We start from the raw sequence: 20911 nt of genomic DNA, 5'->3' as shown, positions 1-20911 counted from the left end.
ATGTATTGAAAAGCAGAATTTCTACGTCTATGTCACAGACAGAGGGGGAATTAGCTCAAATGGTAGAGCGCTCGCTTTGCATGTGAGCGGTAGCGGGATCGATACCTGCATTCTCCAAAAGTTTTAATGTCAAAAAAAGGTTTCCTTTGAGTAGAAGTAGGTTAATGAGCATACTTTTTTCTGTTAAAGATGAGAAGTCATTTTAAGGAAACATGCAGAAAGGTCAGGTAGTCACCTCAGTTCTAGAAAGTCGTTGACACATGACAGTGTGATACTCTGTAACCACAGTTAAACATTGTTATTCTGATCTACGCGTTCACAACCTTTCGTCAGTTGAGGCCAACTAAAGAGAACAACAGCTCGATGAGGATGGGATTCGAACCCACGTGTGTAGAACACAATGGATTAGCAGTCCATCGCCTTAACCACTCGGCCACCTCATCTTAGTTTGTTCATGTCAATACTTGCTGAGAGGCTGCAAATAATAGCTTTTATGAACAAAGTCTACATCACAACATGTAACCACATGGACATATAGAGAAATTAAGATATTGTTGTGTTATTTTTAAAACATTAAAACAAATAGTAAACTGTATAAATATTTGGGGTTTTGGCACCAACCGTTGGACATAATCTGACCAATCTAAGTCTATAAACCCAAACTGATGAAGCCTACTTGGATGAGAGGCGAAACATCAAGGTCAACCTTGACATTGATGACTGAACAGAGGAGGTGGTCTGCGAAATCACCTATTATCCACATACAACACTGTTCTTTCAACCATTCCTAAAATACTCTGCAATTTAGCCTCCAGCAAATAACAGGAGTTAGAAACACCCTGGTCACAGATGCTCCTTTGTGCCTTTGTTACAACTGAAATAAATGCTAACAAGGGTGATTCTGACTATGTTGGGCTGATAGTGGTCGATCCACAGCGATACTTCTGCCACACAATACCACAATGCGAACGAAGGGAAATTCCACTTCGATGACTGTTGTTGCTGCGATGCGTTGGCGACTTGTCCAAGGTGTTCAGCGCATTCCACCCAAATGCAGCTGAGATAGGTTTCAGCACCCCACGCGACCCTAAAAGGGACAAGCGGTAGAAAGCGGATGAATGGATGACTGTTGTTGGCACTGACAGTGGGAATGCTCTTCTGCATCTCAACAGATGTTTTGCTCACTACGCTAGGACAGTATCATCTTTGCTCAGGCACATCCTCCTTGTGTTGGAGTAAAATAATTTGGGGTTTCGGCAATAGCCACAAGACTAGATCTGACCAATTGGAGTCAGAGGTTAAATCCGAACAATCTGAGTCTAAGAATTGATCTGACCAACCTGTTTCTATGAGCATGAACTGGCCAAGCCTACTTGGATGAGAAGCGAAACATTTTCTAAGACAAACCAAACAGTCCAGTTGCAATGGATTGAATGCCTTGAGATTACAATGACCTGGATGAATGAGAACATTCAAAGGCATTGATGTATTGAAAAATAGAATCTCTACATCTATGTCTCAGACAGAAGGGGAATTAGCTCAAATGGTAGAGTGCTCGCTTAGCATGTGAGAGGTAGCCGGATCGATACCTGCATTCTCCAAATATTGTAATGTCAAAAAAATGTTTCCTTTGAGTAGAAGTAGGTAAATGAGCATACTTTTTTCTAATAAAGATGAAAAGTCATTTTGAGGAAACATGCAGAAAGGTCAGGTAGTCACCTCAGCTCTAGAAAGTTGTTGACACATGACAGTGTGATACTCTGTAACCACAGTCAAACATTCTTATTTTGATCTACGCGTTCACAACCTTTCGTCAGTTGAGGCCAACTAAAGAGAACAACAGCTCGATGAGGATGGGATTCGAACCCACGCGTGTAGAACAAAATGGATTAGCAGTCCATCGCCTTAACCACTCGGCCACCTCATCTTAGTTTGTTCATTTTAATACTAGCTGAGAGGCTGCAAATAATAGCTTTTATCATCAAAGACTACGTCACAACATGTAACCACATGGATATATAGAGGAATTAAGATATTGTTGTGTTATTTTTACAACATTAAAAAAAATAGTAAACTGTATAAATATTTGGGGTTTTGGCACCAACCGTTGGACATAATCTGACAAATCTAAGTCTATAAACCCAAACTGATGAAGCCTACTTGGATGAGAGGCGAAACGTCAAGGTCAACCTTGACATTGATGACTGAACAGAGGAGGTGGTCTGCGAAATCACCTATTATCCACATACAACACTGTTCTTTCAACCATTCCTAAAATACTCTGCAATTTAGCCTCCATCAAATAACAGGAGTTAGAAACACCCTGGTCACAGATGCTCCTTTGTGCTTTAGTACAACTGAAGGAAATGCTAACAAGGGTGATTTTGACTATGTTGGGCTGATAGTGGTCGATTCACAGCGATACTTCTGCCACACAATACCACAATGTGAACAAAGGGAAATTCCACTTAAAAGACTGTCGTTGCAGCCATGATGTGGCGACTTGTCCAGGGTGTACCCCGCCTTTCGCCCAAATGCAGCTGAGATAGGCTCCAGCACCCCCAGCGACCCCAAAAGGGACAAGCGGTAGAAAATGGATAGATGGATGGGTCTACATATCAGCATGTAACCACATGGACATATAGAGGAATTAAGATATTGTTGTGTTATTTTTACAACATTAAAACAAATATTAAACCATATACATATTTGGGGTTTTTGCACCAACCGTTGGACTTAATCCGACCAATCTAAGTCTATAATTCAGTGAGGAAAGCCATCTACATCAAGGTTGGAAAACCATCCCTGAAGAGAGGAGGTGGTCTACGTACAGTATATCTCCCACATACAACTCTTTCTTTTCAACAATTCCTAAAAGACTCTGCAATTTAGCCTCCAACAAATAACAGGAGTTACAAACATTCTGGTCACAGATGCTCCTTTGTGCTTTTGTTACAACTGAAGGAAATGCTAACATGGGTGATTCCAACAGTTTTGGGCTGATATTGGTCGATCCACAGCGATCTTTCTGCCACACAATACCTCGATACTAAATAGGGGAAATTACACTTCAACAATTGCTGTTGGCATTGACATTAGGATTGCTTTTTTTGCATCTCAACAGTTGTTTTTCTCACAGGACCATATTTGCCAAAGCACACTCTCTTGTTGTTGGAGTATCAGAATTAGTGGGTTTGGCACAAGCCAGTAGACTTGATCAGACCAATCAAAGTCTAAGACTATATCTGACCAATCTGAGTCTATGAGCATGAACTGGTGAAGCCTACTTGAATGATGTTTGATTCCGGTGGTAACCCACAAATTCTTCCCAGAACTTGCGAACCAGGTCCAGCTCTCCGTTGACGGGGTCATGTCCTCTCGGTGTAGTCGCTCTTACCAGGCTGCTTCCCCGACGAGGCTCTACTCAGCTGAATGGTGAGGCAATTCGCCTAGCTCTAACTACCCTTTGGTTCAGCGTCTGTACCGCTTCCTTTAAGTTGGTTGACCCGGCTGAGAAGCCTTTTTTGTAAACCGTGTTGAGCCCCAAATCCCAGGCGGAGGCCACAGCAGAGGCCAACGCGGAGGTAACCACCTTCTTGACGTCATCGATGCCAAGCTCCACCATTTTACCAACCACATCGTCATACGACCAGCAGGTACCAGCCGTCTGGGTACCCGTGGTGCGCTATTCGCGCGGCGCACCAGACACGATCGCCACCAGCACGTCAGGCTCGTCCGCCATAGGAGGAGTCGCCGACAAGAAGCCCAGGTTAGACCCGGAGCTGATAGGCACAGAGAAGTAAGGGGCACGGACGCCCCTCAAACCTTCAGCTGGGTGTGTCCAGTCCTTTTATTTTTCTCCTGGCCACACTCCTTGCAGGTGTAGTGGTAATGTTCCTTTGCCAGCCTTTACTTTGGTGGTTCGCCCATAGCCACTAGATCCTCATCTTCCTGGGCAGCTTTTTGAAGTCTCCAGGCACGTTGCCTTGGCTGAGGTGGAAGGCATGCTTGCTGCAACGGAGGAGCAGGCTGGATTGTGACTTCCCCTGCTTCCGTGTCTCCACTCCTTGTCTTTGTGTCTCCTCTTTCTACCTCTGTGTCGACTCGGACTTGTCCTGCCTCCGTCTCAACTTCTCCTGACTTACTGGAGCCAGTGGGTGATGACGGATCTGCTGGCTAGGGGAGAGTGGAGTACAACTTAGTAAATAATTAGTAAGTAAATAGTAAATAATAAATAAGTTAGGCGATACCTTATGGAACCCACAGGAGCAGAGAAGGCTTCTCCCCAACAGATCCTCGTGTGGCTCTGCAAGGGACAAGCATCTATATTCTCCAGGGCCTTTTTCCACTTTTTGGCCCCTGAACATTTGCCACTTGAGAAGTGTTATTGGCCTCCGGCATATTTTATACAGACGTCCCTCCAGTAAGTGTCTGGTTTTCCGGCGGGCTGTCAAATAGCTGTCAGATGCTACCGAACGAAGTAGCAGATGGATATGGATCAAGAGAAAGGACCCCAACTGGGTTGCAAAATTACATCTAGGGGTAAAGGCAAAGGGGGGCACACCTGGGACGCCAGATGTTGCCGTTGAGCCCTCCAGAGGTGTCGTGGGCCTATCAACGAAACAACAATGAAGGGGGGTGCCCACCTGAAGACCCCAGTGAAGCTTTTGCCCCTTCAGCCCTCCGCCCCCAACCACTCAACACTAAGTGCTGATATATCTTAGGGATTGTACTATCTAGTCCTATGAGCTCAACTGATGTTCTCTTGCAACACCCAAATTGGAGATTTGGTACCGATATCACTGACCCGGTCTTATTCTCTGGGTCCTTAGATCCATCCGTAAAAATTGGATTCCAGTGATTATATTTGGTTTCAACCAGGTTATAAACCATTCACCAACCATATCTGCGTTCCTCTTTCTTTGTTTAACTGACAGTATTCAACGTCCACTATTCTTTTTTCAAATAGCCATGAAGGATGAGTTGGCCACACTACAGTCTCCTCAAACTCTAGACCCAACACACCCATACTCTGGGCTATCTGATTTCCTTTTCCAGCCAAAACATTTTATTTCAACACTTTCCCTTTCCCACCATTCCTGGGTCACAACTTTTCATTGGTGAGACTCTCCATGTCCTCTCAGATGAATCCAATAATGAGCTAAAAGTTGGTCTCTTCTCACTTGAAAAGGCATTTTTTCTGCTTCTACTTGTAAAGCACACACCAGTGATGTTCTCACTGCACCAAAGCATATTATAGTCTGAGATGGAATCACATCAAGTTTTGAGAGGCTAAATCCAAATGCACTCCTAAAAATGTAAATGTATTCACAGTTTCAAGACTAGTACTATATAGTTTTAGATCCAAATTCCTAATTTTCCTTCGAGTAAAATACATGACTTTAGACTTTTCAATAGAAAACCTAAAACCTGATTTCCTTCCTCACTCTTCAACAAGGCAAATACCTTCTTGCCTTTTTTGGGTAATATACTCAACATTACGTTCCCTTTTCCATAAGGCTCCGTCATCTGCAAACAATGATTTTCCCACTCCAGCTGTAATATTCACAAATATATAATTGATCATAATAGAGAACAAAGTTTGGCTCACAACACTTCCTTGATGTGTTCCATTTTCTACAGCATAACTTTTAGACACTTGAGCTCCAACCAAAACTTGAATGGATCGATCCTTTAAAAATCTCTGTCCCAATTAAAAATGTTCCCCCCAATACCCATAGCATGTAACTTAATCATCAGACCGTCTCGCCAAAGCATATCATATGCTTTTTCCACATCAAAGAATACTGCACATACCGATTCTTTATTTACCTGAGCTCTTCTAACATCATCTTCTAGACACAAGATCGGATCCATAGTTTGTCTGCCTTTTCGAAACCCGCTTTGATAAGGAGCAAACATACCTCTTTTTTCTAATATGTACAGTACAAACCAGGGGGTGCTCCACTAACCACGTTAAACCCAGATTCCGAACTAACAAAGGTCTTAACTCATTCTCTTTCTATGCCACATCAATGTGGAATGCGCTCCCAACAGGTATAAAAGAAAGGGCATCTCTATCCTCCTTCAAAACCGCAATAAAAGTTCACCTCCAGGCAGCTACAACCCTAAACTAACACCCTCCCCGGATTGCTAATAATCAAATGTAAACAATCAAATGCAGATACTTTTTATTTTTCTTATGCCTTCTGATCTCTCTCTCTCTCTCTCTCTCTCTCTCTCTCTCTCTCTCTCTCTCTCTCTATGTCCACTACTTGATGTCCATATCCCCCTCCCCACCCCCCCCCCCTCCCTCCACACCCCTGATTGTAAATAATGTAAATAATTCAATGTGATTATCTTGTGTGATGACTGTATTATGATGATAGTATATATGATAGTATATATCTGTATCATGAATCAATTTAAGTGGACCCCGACTTAAACAAGTTGAAAAACTTATTCGGGTGTTACCATTTAGTGGTCAATTGTACGGAATATGTACTTCACTGTGCAACCTACTAATAAAAGTCTCAATCAATCAATCAATCAATCTCCTGCTGTCTCCCGGACTTTGTCGGTGTAACTGTCTTTTTGTCATGATCCGTGGTCGGATCATGTTTTGTTTAGTTATGATCTGTTAGTTTTGGACTTCCTTTGTTTTGTGCACTTCAGGGGTTTGTTTTGGTTAGCATGGGTACAAATTGGTTTCACCTGCCTCTAATTAGTGTTCGGCACGTTCACCTGCTGTTGAGCACTAATCAGAGAGCTATTTATTCACGTTGCTCGCCACACTCGGTCTGGCTTCGTTGTTTGCGGCAAGCAATTGTTTTTGTTGGTTTATTTCATGTTCTCGATTCCTGTGCTAAGCTGTTGCCTAGCTTCCCGTGCGTTCGGCACGCTTTTCTTTTGTTTGTTTTTGTCTGTTTGGTACGGTGTATTATTTATTATTATTAAATCATATCCTACCTTCACGTTTTCGTCCGGAGTGTCCGTGTTGCATTGGAGGAACGATCCCACATAAAGATGCGACCCCCATGTGACAGAAGGAAGCCAGCTGACAGTTCCTTCGCCACGGACTTCGAGGAGATAGAGACGCGCTGGCGAGGACCGAAGCCTGCCAGAAAGGCTTCGTTTCGCCGACAGGATGCGTCATTCCCCCAAACTCCTCCTCCGGACAGCAAGACGCCACAAGCAGCCCAGTCTTCCTCGCTGCCAATGTTTGGTAATCCCATCACTCATTTTGCCAAACAGTTCACTGAATGGGCTGTCAGTCAGCAGATGACGTCACCCCGCCCACTGGTGATGACGTCAAAGACGAAGATTTTTTTTTTTATTCTTGTAACTCTTTCTGTCAGCCGCCTCCAAAAGACTTCATTCCAAAAAGAAAATATAATCAGGACATTTTTTCAAAAGTTTGATTTTGTCAACCTCAGTCACCTGATTTTTGGACTCCGCTCCTAAGGACTCAAGCCCTGCCCTTGTCAGTGACCTTCTCCTCTCAACATCCCACACAATCTCGGGTGGGAGGGGGGGAGAGACAATTTGGACAATTTAGAGGGGAGGATTCGCGGGGAGCGCGTCTGGTATCCGCTTTTTGAGGGGGGGCTAGGGCAGGGAGCTATGCTGATGGGGTGGCTCAGCTGCGCCCAGCCAGGCAGCAACCTCCAGCCCGGCCGCCACTACCAGTCTTTCGACCTGCCACGCCGCAACTTCCGGCCGGGCTACCACCACCAGTCCGTCGGCATGCCAAGCCGCAACCCCCAGCCAGGCCACCTCCTCCATGCTCATGGCTAACCTCAGCCCGGGTGGGCTTGCAGACGCCACCATCATCTCCGTTGGGCCTGCAGACGCCACCATCATCTCCGGTGGGCCTGCAGATGCCACCATTATCTCTGGTGGGCCTGCAGACACCACCATCATCTCTGGTGGGCCTGCAGACGCCACTATCACCTCCGGTGAGCCTGCAAACGCCTCCATCTCCAGTTCCTGTTCCTGCTCCTCGGCTAGCATCTGCTCCAGTTCCTGCTCCTCGGCTAGCTCCAGTTCCTGCACCTCGGCTGACACCAGTTCCTGCACCTCGGCTGACACCAGTTTCTGCACCTCGGCAGACGCCAGTTCCTGCACCTCGGCAGACACCGGTTCCTGCACCTCGGCAGACACCGGTTCCTGCACCTCGGCAGACAGCGGTTCCTGCACCTTGGCAGACACCAGTTCCTGCACCTCGGCTGACACCAGTTCCTGCACCTCGGCTGACACGCCAAGCTTCGCCTCCTGTACTTGCACCACGCCAAGCTTCGCTGCCTGCCGAACCCACGCCTGACTCATCGTCTGCTTCCAAGCATGCCACGACGTCTGCTTCCAAGCCTGCCACGACGACGACGCTGACGCGCCCACCTCCCCGTCGACCACGGATGTGGCCGCTCCCGGGTCGCCCGCCTCGCCTGCTGCAGCGGCGTTCCACTCGCCGCCGCCACTTGACTTGTCCTCGGTGGATTCGGTCGACACTTGGCCTGGCGACCCACCGCCAAGTCCTCGCTCCGCCCTCCCGTGACATTTAAACCTGCTTATGTCTTTTTTTTTTTTTTTTTTTGGACATCTAGAATATGTCCTTAAGGGGGGTGTCTGTCATGATCTGTGGTCGGATCATGTTTTGTTTGGTTATGTTCTGTTAGTTTTGGACTTCCTTAGTTGTTTTGTGCACTTCAGGGGTTTTTTTTGGTTACCATGGGTACGAATTGGTTTCACCTGCCTCTGATTAGTGTCTGGCACGTTCACCTGCTGTTGAGCACTAATCCGAGAGCTATTTATTCACGTTGCTCGCCACACTGGGTCTGGCTTCCTTGTTTGCGGTAAGCAATTGTTACGTTGGTTTATTTCATGTTCTCGATTCCTGTGCTAAGCTGTTGCCTAGCTTCCAGTGCGTTCGGCACACTTTTCTTTTGTTTGTTTCTGTCTGTTTGGTACGGTGTATTATTTATTATTATTAAATCATATCCTACCTTCACGTTTTCGTCCGTAGTATCCGTGTTGCATTGGAGGAACGATCCCGCATAAAGATGCGACCCCCACGTGACACTTTTCCTTCTCTCTGCTATTCCATATCGCTTCGCACCATAGCTGTAAATGAGTACAATATATTTAGTAGCTCACAACACATCATTGATCTCCTCTCATCGTTAGCCTATCATATCCAAGTGGTGCTCCGCTGCCCTTACCACAACTTTGATTCTTTCAGTTTTGGACTTGATCTACGGTGTTGCATTCATGACACCAGCAATAAATAACACTATTTTCTTCTTCTCAGCTCATACTTTACTTCTTTCCAAACTTTCTTTTTGCACATTAACAGGGTCACCAATTTTATGCCATTCCATTGTTTTAACTGCCTCCGCATATGACACTTTAGTATTCACTTTTATCTGCTGCACCTCTACTTCTCTTTACATTGTTTCACATTTCCAATAGGCGGCACTGTGGTCTTCTCCACAATTACTGTCACGGCGCTGATTCGAACCAGTGTCTCTCATAATTCTGAGTGTCACAATTCCTCCTCTGGCTGCTCGCTCGGACACGCCCCCGCTCACGCTGGGCAGCGACAAGGCTGCAGGCAATCACTCATCAGCACACCTGGGCTTGACGAGAGTGAGCGGCATAAAGAGACAGCGAAGCCAGGAGACCTTCGCCAGAACGTAGCCAATCTCACCCGAGTAAACATCACGTCTGGCACCTCTCCCTCGTTCCTTGCTCGCCTTCATTGTGCTCTTCCTCGTTCCTGTCTTGATGTCCTTTGTGTCTTCCACAGTGTCTTCCGTGATCGTGTCTTGCCTCACAACCTCCTCCCGTTTTGTTGCTTGCCTTCCCCGATCCTTGACCACTGTTTGGACCCTGACATAGTTGCCTCTCTCCAGCCCCCGACTGCTTGCCTTCCTGCTGACTACCCCTTCGCCTTCCCCTTTGGCTTCGACGAAAGATACATCCAACACGCACCGACAACAACCTCTGGTAAATTCTGCATTGTTAATTCCACACATAGTCTGCATTCACTCACTAGTGGTAGCATACACATTCATCAAAGGTTTAAATTAACCTTCAAAAACGCAGTTCTGCCTTGTTGTCGCCTCCTTCCCTTTGCTTAGTACACAACAATTACAACACTTTGGTTTGATTCCCTCGCCACACTTGCCATACTCATGCTGCCCACTGCAGCACACACATTTTAACCTGACCTTTACAAAACTTTGCAATGTGCCTATACTCTTGGCATTGATAGCATCTCATAGGTTTAGGAATAAACTCTCTAACATCATACTTCACAAGACCAACACTTCTTGGGGGATTTCCTTTGCTTTGAACTCAATTATTACAGTTCCTGTTTCCAATTTCTCAGCTCCTCTCACCCACCCTTCCTCCCCACCTTACATCCCCTCCACCCTCAAAGTCAGTCTCCCCACTAGCCATAGTCCCAAGATTGCTAGGCACTAAGTAAGAATACTTGTTCCGGACCTTTACAGGCCATGGGTGAGTATCATTACCAAGTATTCCCCACAATCTATATAACTAAGTCCAAATCAAAAGTCAAGGGAGTAAGCTTCAACACTTCAATTCCAAGCGCAGCTGCTTTGTCCAAATTTGAATTTTGCACGGCCAAAAAATGACCGACACTCCACAGATGGGCGATGATAAATTGCGAAGGAACTTTGCCCACACCATAAGATGTGGGCGTGGCCTGGCGACAAACTTTGATCTGACGGCTTGCCACAAAACTTTCAACATTTTGCAACTCTGTTCCACAAACTCAGATTTTGATCAGAATTGTTTGAAATGAGGATGATGATGCCCTGAAGTGCTGGATCGGTCAGTACCTATTTATACCCATGCGTAGTGGGCGGAGCTCGGCAGTGAGAACTGTTCAATCAACCATCAAGCTGTCATTACTGCACTTAAGATGATCAGGGGCCGTACTTATCAAGCTTCTTAGAGTGCCATTTTACACTTCAGTCCTGAAAATTTGCGAAATTTAGTCCTACTCTCAAACTTAAGAATAAAAGCTTTTTATCAACGTTCTTAAGTCTAAGAATCACTCCTACTCTCCACGATATTTAAGAGACCTTCAGAGGTGTCTTAAGTGGTTAGGAGTTGCCAGCAGGGGATGGTACTGAGGCGAGAGACGTGCGCGAACGTTCATCTTTGTTTGATGACGAGCAGCTGATCAAACGGTATCGTTTAGACAGAGCAGGTATTATTTTTGTCACAGATTTAATAATTTTCGATTCCTTGTTGATTTCTGCGTGTGGCTGCAGTGGACTAGTATATATAGAGCCACCCACACCAGTTTCAAATTAGTTGCCTAATTAATGAATTGGAAAGAAAATGTTATGAGAGTAGCGTATGTGTGTGGCACACACATACGCTAGGTTACAGCATGTGAGGTGAGTGACGTCAGTGAGTGTGTGGGCGAGAGAAGAGAGGGAGCGGTATTGTGAGTGCGAGCGGGGACTAGTTTGTTTTGTGTTGGATTGGCTGTGTGCAAGCAATCAATAAAGCAAGATTTGCAACTAATCGCCGGACTCATCATTCACTCTAAAGTCGTCCGCTGTGGAGACCCACTGCCGGGTAAAGTGAAGGGTGTTGCCCCGAGCATACATCCTGGAGAAGTGTCTCCCCTACCTCTTTGTTATGGTCTGGGAGCAGGAAGCAGGAAAGGTGCAACAAAAAGGAAACATTTATTTTTGATTAATTGCCAATATTGTTTGTTTGTTTTGTATTATTTTGTAGTTTGTTGTCAAAATATACACTCCCATTGTCCACTTAAATATTTCTAAGATATTTCTTTATTCTTAGACAAGGGATTCCCTTCCGTGATTGGTCATTTCTATGGACACAGAAATGACGTCACCTAAAATTCCGTTTACGGCACATAGTAATGTCGTAATTCAGCTCTGAGTGTGACACTTAAGATTCAGTCCTACACTTCGCTGAAAGTGTGAGTAAGACGCTTGATAACTAACTTTTAAGTGCAGCTTTCAGCGAATAATTTATTTACTCTTAAGTCAACTCTTAGCAGACTTCTTAGGAGTAATTCTAAGAAGCTTGATAAGTACGGCCCCAGATCTCCGGATATGAGGCTTTGAGGTCGGGGTCTGCTCATGCCTACATGTTAATATTGACACCAATAGGGCCCCCTTATGCAATCTCCTACCCCCAAAAAAATGTTCAAAGTGTAGTATTTGAAGTAATTGGAGCCTTAAATAGGTCAATAATGTATAACAACATTGATTCATTATTATTTTTGAGCAATGACAGTTTAAAAATAAAAAAAAACAGCCTGCATGACAGCTTTGCGTTATTAGTGTCAACATTTAGGGCTGTCAAATGATTATTATTTTTGTTTGAATCAGATTAATCACATTTTGAAATTTGGTTTAATCATGATTAATCACAGGTGAAAACTCACTTGCATGGTTAAATGATTTGTAGACAAATGTAATGTTATTGTCGAAATGACATCCAGGAATGTTTTTAAACATTTTACTTGAATGTGTCATGTATTAGCACAAAACTTGGTAACAGTGTTATCTAAAGTTCTTTCAGGATGTATTTTAAATATAATATTTAGTTTTATCTAAACTTCTTTCAGGATGTATTATGGATACAATATTTAGTTTTATCCAAAGTTCTTTCAGAATGTAATTTGGAGTGACTTCTCCCACATTTTGGCCAATCAAATTAGTCTCAGAGCGACGCTCAAGCAGCTTTCCTATCCAAACGTGTTTCTTGTGTTGACAAAGCAGGAACAACATGTAACAATATATCAACTCTTTATTGATCAAACGGCACACATATTGTCCTCCAACATAACTCAAACCTACTTCCTGCTCCTGTCTAGAGCACTAACCTTCCTGGGTAATGCAGTATATAAACATTTACTTCCCAGTTTACATGTATTTATTTAACATCTATTTATCCAGGGTAAAACAATGAAGAACATATTTACATTTACAATGCTGATCTAGGAAAGAGGCACCATTTACATGTTAGAGATGTTGAAGTGTGATGATAATCTCTCATGATCTGTCATTTATAGGGGTGTAACGGTACACAAAAATTTCGGTTCGGTACGTACCTCGGTTTAGAGGTCACGCTTCGGTTAATTTTCGGTACAGTAAGAAAACAACAAAATATAAATGTTTTGTTTTTTTATTTACCAAACTTGTAAACAATGGCATAACATACATATACACACAGGGTCCATTGCCAGGGTTAATGTGGTCAACATATATCAAATAAAAAATAAATAAGATAAGGCTCAGAATAGTTTCTTAACAAAACCTTTCTACATATAAAGTGCTTTTTTTGATTGATTGATTCTTTTATTACTAGATTGCACAGTACAGTACATATTCTGTACAATTGACCACTAAATGGTAACACCCCTATACGTTTTTCAACTTGTTTAAGTTGGGGTCCACGTTAATCAACATTAAACTGCCTCAAGTTGTGGCTCAGATGAAATAAAATGACAAAACTTTTCTTCTACATATAAAAAGTGCAACATTAAACAGTTTCAAGTCAACTCAGCCTCAGATTAACTTTTCTTCCCCCCCAGCCTGGCTAACTTGGCAGTAAAAGGATATATGGGCTCATTGTTCTTCCACCATAGAAGTGGGTCAAAATCTAGTTTTTAATGCAATATGGACTTATATCTGCTGCTATAAAAACATTTGTCATTGCTTTAGCCCTGCCTGACTCACCAAGGAGAGGCTGCTTGAATGCGGTGGTGACGCTTCAAATGGGTTAGCATGTGTTATGAGAGTAGTGTATGTGTGTGTGTGTGGCCCTTTAATATGTGACAGCATGTGAGGTGAGTGTGTGGGCGAGCGAGGTGAGGGAGCAATAGCGTGAGTGCGGGAGTGGCTAGTGTTTTGTTGAATTGGCTGTGTGCAAGACCTCAATAAAGCCACAATTTGCAACTAATCGCCGGACTCGTCATTTACCCTGGAGTCCGGAGCTGTGGAGACCCACTGCCGGGTAGAGTGAAGGGTGTTGCCCCCGAGAATACATCGGCCCTGGAGGAGTGTCTCCCCTGCGCTCCTCGACTACGGTCTGGGAGCCGTAAGCAGGAAAGGTGCAACACATGTTTGATGTGTTGTCAAAAGCAGCTGCTGAACAATGTCGGCAAACCTCCGTCCTCCATTGTTGTATCACGCAGCCAAAGTGTTCCCAAACGGGAGATCTTAACGAGGCAGGAGGGTCTTCCAGCTCTGGCTTTTACATGTTGTCCTAGCCCGGTCGCTGCTAGCATGTGTACTCGTTCGGTACAACTCCGAACCAAACTGAAACCCCCGTACTGAAACGGTTCAATACAAATACACGTACCGTTACACCCCTAGTCATTCACCAAAAACGAAAACTATAGATCGCTAACAGTTCAAAAATGCTCTTAGCATGCAAGGGTAAATGTGTTGGAACATAAAAGTTACAAGCAATTTGTCAAGCTTTTAACACACAGAAAAATGACAAAACATCCTGCGTCTTCATTTGCTGCTGCTGTACTTACCCGCACACTTGTGTGTCTTACACTGCTACTTATTAGGGAATCTTTCATCACACACACTGCAACTAAATGGTTTCTCTTGAGTGTGTGTCTTTTCGTGAGTCTTTTCAAAGTTAGACTGTCTATGAAACCCTTAAAGCCGACTGAGCTGATAAAAGGATTTTCACCAGTGTGCTTTCTGCTCTGCATTATCAATAATGTCTTCTAGGTGAATGGTTTGTCTCCAGTGTACTTAAAGAGTCTCACTTTGTATAAAACCTTTACTACAGACTGGACAGGAAAATGTTTTTTCTCCCGTGTGCAATCTTACGTGCATTTTCAGATGATCATTTCCTGCAAAATCTTTACCACAGACTGAACAGGAATACGGTTTTTCTCCAGTGTGCATTCTTGTGTGTATTTTCAGACAACTATTTTGTGCAAAACATTTACCACATTATGTGCAGGAAAAGGGTTTTTCCCGTGTGTATTCTCGTGTACTTTCAGATTACTACGCCATTTTAAAGTTTTGTCACAGTGACAACATGTCAAGTGTGTGTTGTCAGTGTGACATGTCTTATCATCTTCAGAGTCTTCATCATCAGTGTCAGGAGAGTGAGACGTTGTGTCGTCACTATCTGATAGTGGAGCTAAGATCTTGTCTGCTTGTGATCCTCCACAGTGGTCTCCATCAGCTTCTGTTGTCATGTGTTGAGTTGAGCTGCTGCTTGGATGCTCCGCCTCTCTCTTCTCCTCACTTTCAACTCATCATATTCACTCTTCACAATCACACCAGTCAATGGCATCTTGGTGACATCAACCTCCTCCAGTCCTTTAAGATGCTCTCCCTCCTGACTGATGCTGTGTTCCTCCTCTTCCTCCTTAATGTGAGGGGTCAGTGGGTCCTCTTCTTCCTCCTTAATGTGAGGGGTCAGTGGGTCCTCCTCTCCCTCTTTATTGTGAGGGGTCAGTGGGTCCTCCTCTTCCTCTTTAACGTGAGGGGTCAGTGGGTCCTCTTCCTTTTTAATGTGAGCGGTAAGTGAGTCCTCCTCTTCCTTTGTAAAATGTGGAATCAGTGGGTATTCCTCTTCCTTCTTAATGTGGAAAGGCTGTGGCTCCTCCGTTACCACCCTGAAGCTCCACTTCTGTTGCTCAGAGTGAAGATGTTCTTCACAGACGTCTGCAGGACACAACAAGACAAACACATGTTTTAGAAACATCCAGCTCTGCCCAGTCACGTTCACATGCATTTAGGAACAACAAGTTATTGTATGAACTGTCTTGAAATCTTAGTGGCGCACAAACACGCTGCTCTTTACAACATTATTCACAAGAAAATAAAAACAAGCCAGGACGACAGGACATTTTACTAGGGATGGACGATATGGTTTAAAACTGATTTTGCAGTATATTATTTCATATATAATTACTAATAGAACCATTTTAAAACACAGGCTCCTAATTTAGTTGCTGAAATATGCACTAAAATAGTACATCATTTCCAGTATTATTTTCTCAAAACTATCAACAATCTACTAGCTAATTTACTGTTAGTGGTAACTTTGACTTAATTTTATTCAACACGGGAAACCTCACCCGGGCCGCACACGAAAATGATTGCCAGTTTTTTCTCGATAAAACTTCCTGTTGTAACATGGTTCTATCTACACTTTGTTGATATGTACTAAACATTTATTCTTCTGTTTGATACTTTGCATTATCTGTGGGTGATACTAAAAATTTGGGTTTGGATCCAACACCAAGTAGTTACAGGGGCAGTATCGGCCAATTTAATGCTGATACCGATATTACATCTTTTAAAAATCATTGAATGATTCAATTTTGATCACAATTATAATTAGACAAAAACACAGGATGGCGGGTATCAATTAAATATATAAATGTTTTTCCTACTATGGAAACTTAATACTTTTTTGTATACACAATAAAATTAAAACAGTGTAAAATATTACAAGTTAGTCTGTAGATAATATAAGTAGTGGTACATCATATAAACTGTGTTTTTCATGTTTAGTAAAAATTATAATCTTGTGACGATTAGATCAAATAAATGTCATATATACAACAATGACAATTGTCATTGATATGTAAACCCCAAATTAAAATGTACTCATTCCGTAGTTTGTATTACAGTAAATAGTCAGAGCAGTTCACCAAAATAATGATATTTTAGTATGTCTCTGATGATAACAGTGATGTTGATAAATACGTGTCCTGCGTCCCTGACACATTCACATCTGTAGGAAGTAAGGACAGTAACAAGTAAGGTGCAACCAACCGTTGACTTTGTCAACAAAAATCATTAAAAAAACGTGTCGCAGACAAATTCATTTGTCGATAAGTCGGTGACATCATCGCTGGTGTTTTTCCAGACAAAAGCCACCATGCACGAGACTGTCGAGCAACAAGAAGCTAAAAAACACAGTGAGTAAAAACTAAACCCATATGTGAGTGTGATGAGGGAGCATTTAGGGTGGAGTTATGTCGGACATCTGGACGATAGTTAGGTACACTATATTGCCAAAAGTATTTGGCCACCCATCCAAATGATCAGAATCAGGTGTCCTAGACATTTGGCCTGACCACAGGCGTATAAAATCAAGCACTTAGGCATGGAGACTGTTTCTACAAACATTTGTGAAAGAATGGGCCGCTCTCAGGAGCTCAGTGATTTCCAGCGTGGAACTGTCATAGGATGCAACCTGTGCAACAAATCCAGTCGTTAAATTTCCCCGCTCCTAAATATTCCCAAAGTCAACTGTCGGCTATAATATAAGAAAATGGAAGAGTTTGGGAACAACAGCAACTCAGTCACGAAGTGGTAGGCCACGGAAACTGACAGAGAGGGGTCAGCGGATGCTGAAGCGCATAGTGCAAAGAGGTTGTCGACTTTCAGCACAGTCAGTTAGTACAGAGCTCTAAAATTCATGTGACCTTACAATTAGCCCACGTACAGTACGCAGAGAGCTTCATGGAATGTGTTTCCATGGCCGAGCAGCTGCATCTAAGCCATCACCAAGTCCAATGCAAAGCGCCGAATGCAGTGGTGTAAAGCATGTCGCCACTGGACTCTAGAGCAGTAGAGACAAGTTCTCTGGAGTGATGAATCACACTTTTCCATCTGGCAATCTGATGGACGAGCCTGGGTTTGGTGGTTTCCAAGAGAACGGTACATTTCGGACTGCATTGTGCTGAATGTGAAATTTGTTGGAGGAAGAATTATGGTGTGGGGTTGTTTTTCAGGAGTTGGGCTTGGCCCCTTAGTTCCAGTGAAAGGAACTTTGAATGCTCCAGGAAACCAAACAATTTTGGACAATTCCATGCTCCCAAAATTGTAGGAACAGTTTGGAACGGGCCCCTTCTTCTTCCAACTTGACTGTGCACCAGTGCAAAAAGCAAGGTCCATAAAGACATGGATGACAGATTCTGGTGTGGATGAACTTGACTGGCCTGCACAGAGTCCTGACCTGAACCTGATAGAACACCTTTGGGATGAATTAGAACAGAGACTGAGAGCCAGGCCTTCTCGACCAACATCAGTGTGTGACCTCACCAATGCGTTTTGGGAGGAATGGTCGAAAATTCCTATAAACACACTCCGCAACCTTGTGGACAGCCTTCCCAGAAGAGTTGAAGCTGTAATAGCTGCAAAAGGTGAACCGACATCATATTGAACCCTATGTTTGCCTAAAAAAAATAGTATTTGTTTTTATCAGCAATTTTCCTGTCCGTGCTATTAATTGGACAACAATTTAACATAGTTATTATTTTAAACAGCCTAGAGAGCAACAGAGTAACAGTATAAGTAAATATTTATGAATTCATTTAAAATCTAATGGCTAAATTAGAGTCAATCCGATTAGTAATCTTTAAGATTGTCAATGACAATTTACCAGTCAGTCGGGGTTTAACGATTAATCGATGTATGGATTTATATTCCTTAGATTCAACCTTCCGGCAACATCTTTTTGAAAGGGTATTGATCGCTTTTATCGAAAATAGAAAAAGGAAAACATTGGATTTAGGAACAGCAGGCTTCATGTGAAGTTTAACACTTAATGACAAGGACGTTAAACGTTATTCAAGTCTGTCTGCCTGTCTGTGATGTCATCGCCATCAGTCGGCGAAACAAAAAAAGGCTGATACTTAAAGTGGTTGTGAAAGGTCACAACAAATGCAGACACGGCAAGACAATATCATAAATTAAAACAACTTTCATGCTACAGCACGATCGCAAAAGCCACAACAAATACAAACGCCACAACACAATAATATAAAGCCACAACACAACTTTAGGCCACAAAAGATGCGACGGACAAAACAGAACTAACAGCGGAGCAAGTTATGGCGACGGACTAGATTCTTGAAGATAGTATTATAGTATTATTGAAAAAATAAGACAAATTATTTATGACTGAAAAAGTGGTCACACTTCACTTACTTTTCCAACTTTGTTCTTTACCTTTTTCAACTTTCTGTCTGAGGAAGTCGGTGAGTCGACGAAACTTGCCCGCCGTCACTTCCGTTCTGTCTTTTATTGTCGTCTTCTAGCTTATAGTTATTGTGTTATGGCTTTATGTTATTGTGTTGTGGTGTTTGCATTTGTTGAAACTTTTCTCTGCTACTGTCTGTTTATTAAAAATGTCAACCCAGTGCTCATTTAACCTGAAGAGATTTGGTTGCTTTAAATCTTTCATATTAGTTTGTGTTTGCATTAATACTAATTCTAAAAACAACAGCAAAACTAGCAAAACATCTACTGTTAAAATATTGGTTACTTTACTTGTATTGAAAGTTTCTTGAATGTTTAAAATGTGAGAAAAGGTTTCCTCTCGTTAATTCAAGTTCAAGTGTTGGTTGCACTTTATTCAAATAAGATGTGACTGCATTGGCCATTAATTGTTGTTTACTTGCTTGTTTGCATCCATCATTCATGTATACAGCTCCACTAATGGACATTGGAGTGTTACTTTCAAAGGCAAAATTAAAGTATTGCTAGAAACATAATTTTGTATGGGACTTTATTGAATTTGTTGAAAGGACTAGTTGGTACAATCCCTGGGGACTCTGCATGGCAGGGGCGTCCTCCTCCCTGAGCCAGGCTTGCACCTGACCGCATACCTAAATGAGGCTAAGTGACACTGCTGGGAGGCTTTTCCACCATTGGGACACATCTTCAGTTGTGTGCCCCAGCGTCACGGGGTGTTTCGGCCCGGCTTACCACAAGACACCCTCTGCCGAGGAAGGGCCCACCCTAGGGTGATCAAATCCTTGGGTGTGTGCATCCCATTAGGTGTTAGCCTTAGCAGCCCAGCTGGTGTCACTCCTCAACCACAACCAATGGCTCGTCCTCTCTGCTGTGTTGGCCAAATCTTTCATGGCCTGTCTGTGAGCCTGCCCCCTGACTCCAACCTCCCTAAGGAGCTTTGCTGTTGTGCTTGCTACAAAGCCCCATCAGCCCACCTCCACTGGGCGCACCATTACCCTCCAGCCTCTGTCCTCTGCCTCAGCTGCAAGGTTGGAGTACCGCAGCTTCTTGCGATCATACGCTTCTTCGATGGCATCCTCCCACGGAACTGTCAGTTCAATAATATAGACTGTATGGCAGGTTTCAGACCATAGGACGAGGTCTGGACGCAGGGTGGTCGTTGCGATCGCCGGGGGGAAAATGAGCCTCTGATCTAAGTCGACTCGCATCTGCCAGTCCCTGGCTGCATTCAATGGGCTTAGATCAGGATTTGAAGGTATATGTATATGTATATATGTATAGTACATGTTCCAAAAAGAAAAAAGCATAAAACACCACCAGAATTAGAGATATTACAAGTCAAAGTGATGAAGCTTAGTGTTACGCTCATGACTTGGTGTAACTAAACATTACCCTATAAGATGAAGGCAATTGCATTTTATTGATATTTGAAATGTATTCAATGTTTATAAATAAAAATATTTAAATATACTAAATCTAAAAAAGGGAATAAATATTCAAAATAAGATCATTAAATGAAATCTAGTTTGGTTACGCCATCATGAGCGCAACACAAGGTTGTAAAAGTTTCAACTACAATTTTAAATAAGATGTCAAAAGCAAACTGAAATCAAATACACACAGCTTAAACATTGATCAATACCTATTTAAATTTAGTAATACATAAATATGATGATTTATCAAAATATAAAAGAAATATAACTGAACAGAACACTCATGATGGTTACACCAAATCCTTTACTGAAATCAAGTAAACTTGCATATAAATAAATCACTATATATATATTCAAATACAGCCTCAAAAGCAACATGTATTGAAACAAAACAATACACAATATGATATGATATGAATGATATGGGGCAAA

At 42.9% G+C, this 20911-nt stretch overlaps 1 protein-coding gene and 1 non-coding gene across 4 annotated transcripts in view; both read right to left on the bottom strand.

The window, feature by feature from the left end:
• Nucleotides 1-361: 361 nt before the first annotated feature.
• trnas-gcu (transfer RNA serine (anticodon GCU)) lies at nt 362-443 on the bottom strand. The gene has a single exon. It is a non-coding gene; the product is annotated as a tRNA-Ser (tRNA).
• Nucleotides 444-12833: 12390 nt separating this feature from the next.
• LOC133653561 (DNA ligase 1-like) overlaps nt 12834-20911 on the bottom strand; it is a 15797-nt gene continuing 7719 nt past the window's right edge. For 2 of the 3 annotated variants that reach the window (XM_062052980.1, XM_062052981.1), the window contains exon 3: nt 12834-15716. In XM_062052980.1, the coding sequence (XP_061908964.1) occupies nt 15241-15716 (476 nt within the window). In that variant the 3' untranslated portion in view covers nt 12834-15240. The remainder of the gene's footprint in view (nt 15717-20911) is intronic. The other variant, XM_062052982.1, reaches the window with a different exon arrangement.

Source organism: Entelurus aequoreus, linkage group LG07 (genome assembly GCF_033978785.1).
Source record: "Entelurus aequoreus isolate RoL-2023_Sb linkage group LG07, RoL_Eaeq_v1.1, whole genome shotgun sequence".
Lineage (NCBI taxonomy): Eukaryota > Metazoa > Chordata > Actinopteri > Syngnathiformes > Syngnathidae > Entelurus > Entelurus aequoreus.
This window is presented reverse-complemented; position numbering and strand designations above follow the sequence as displayed.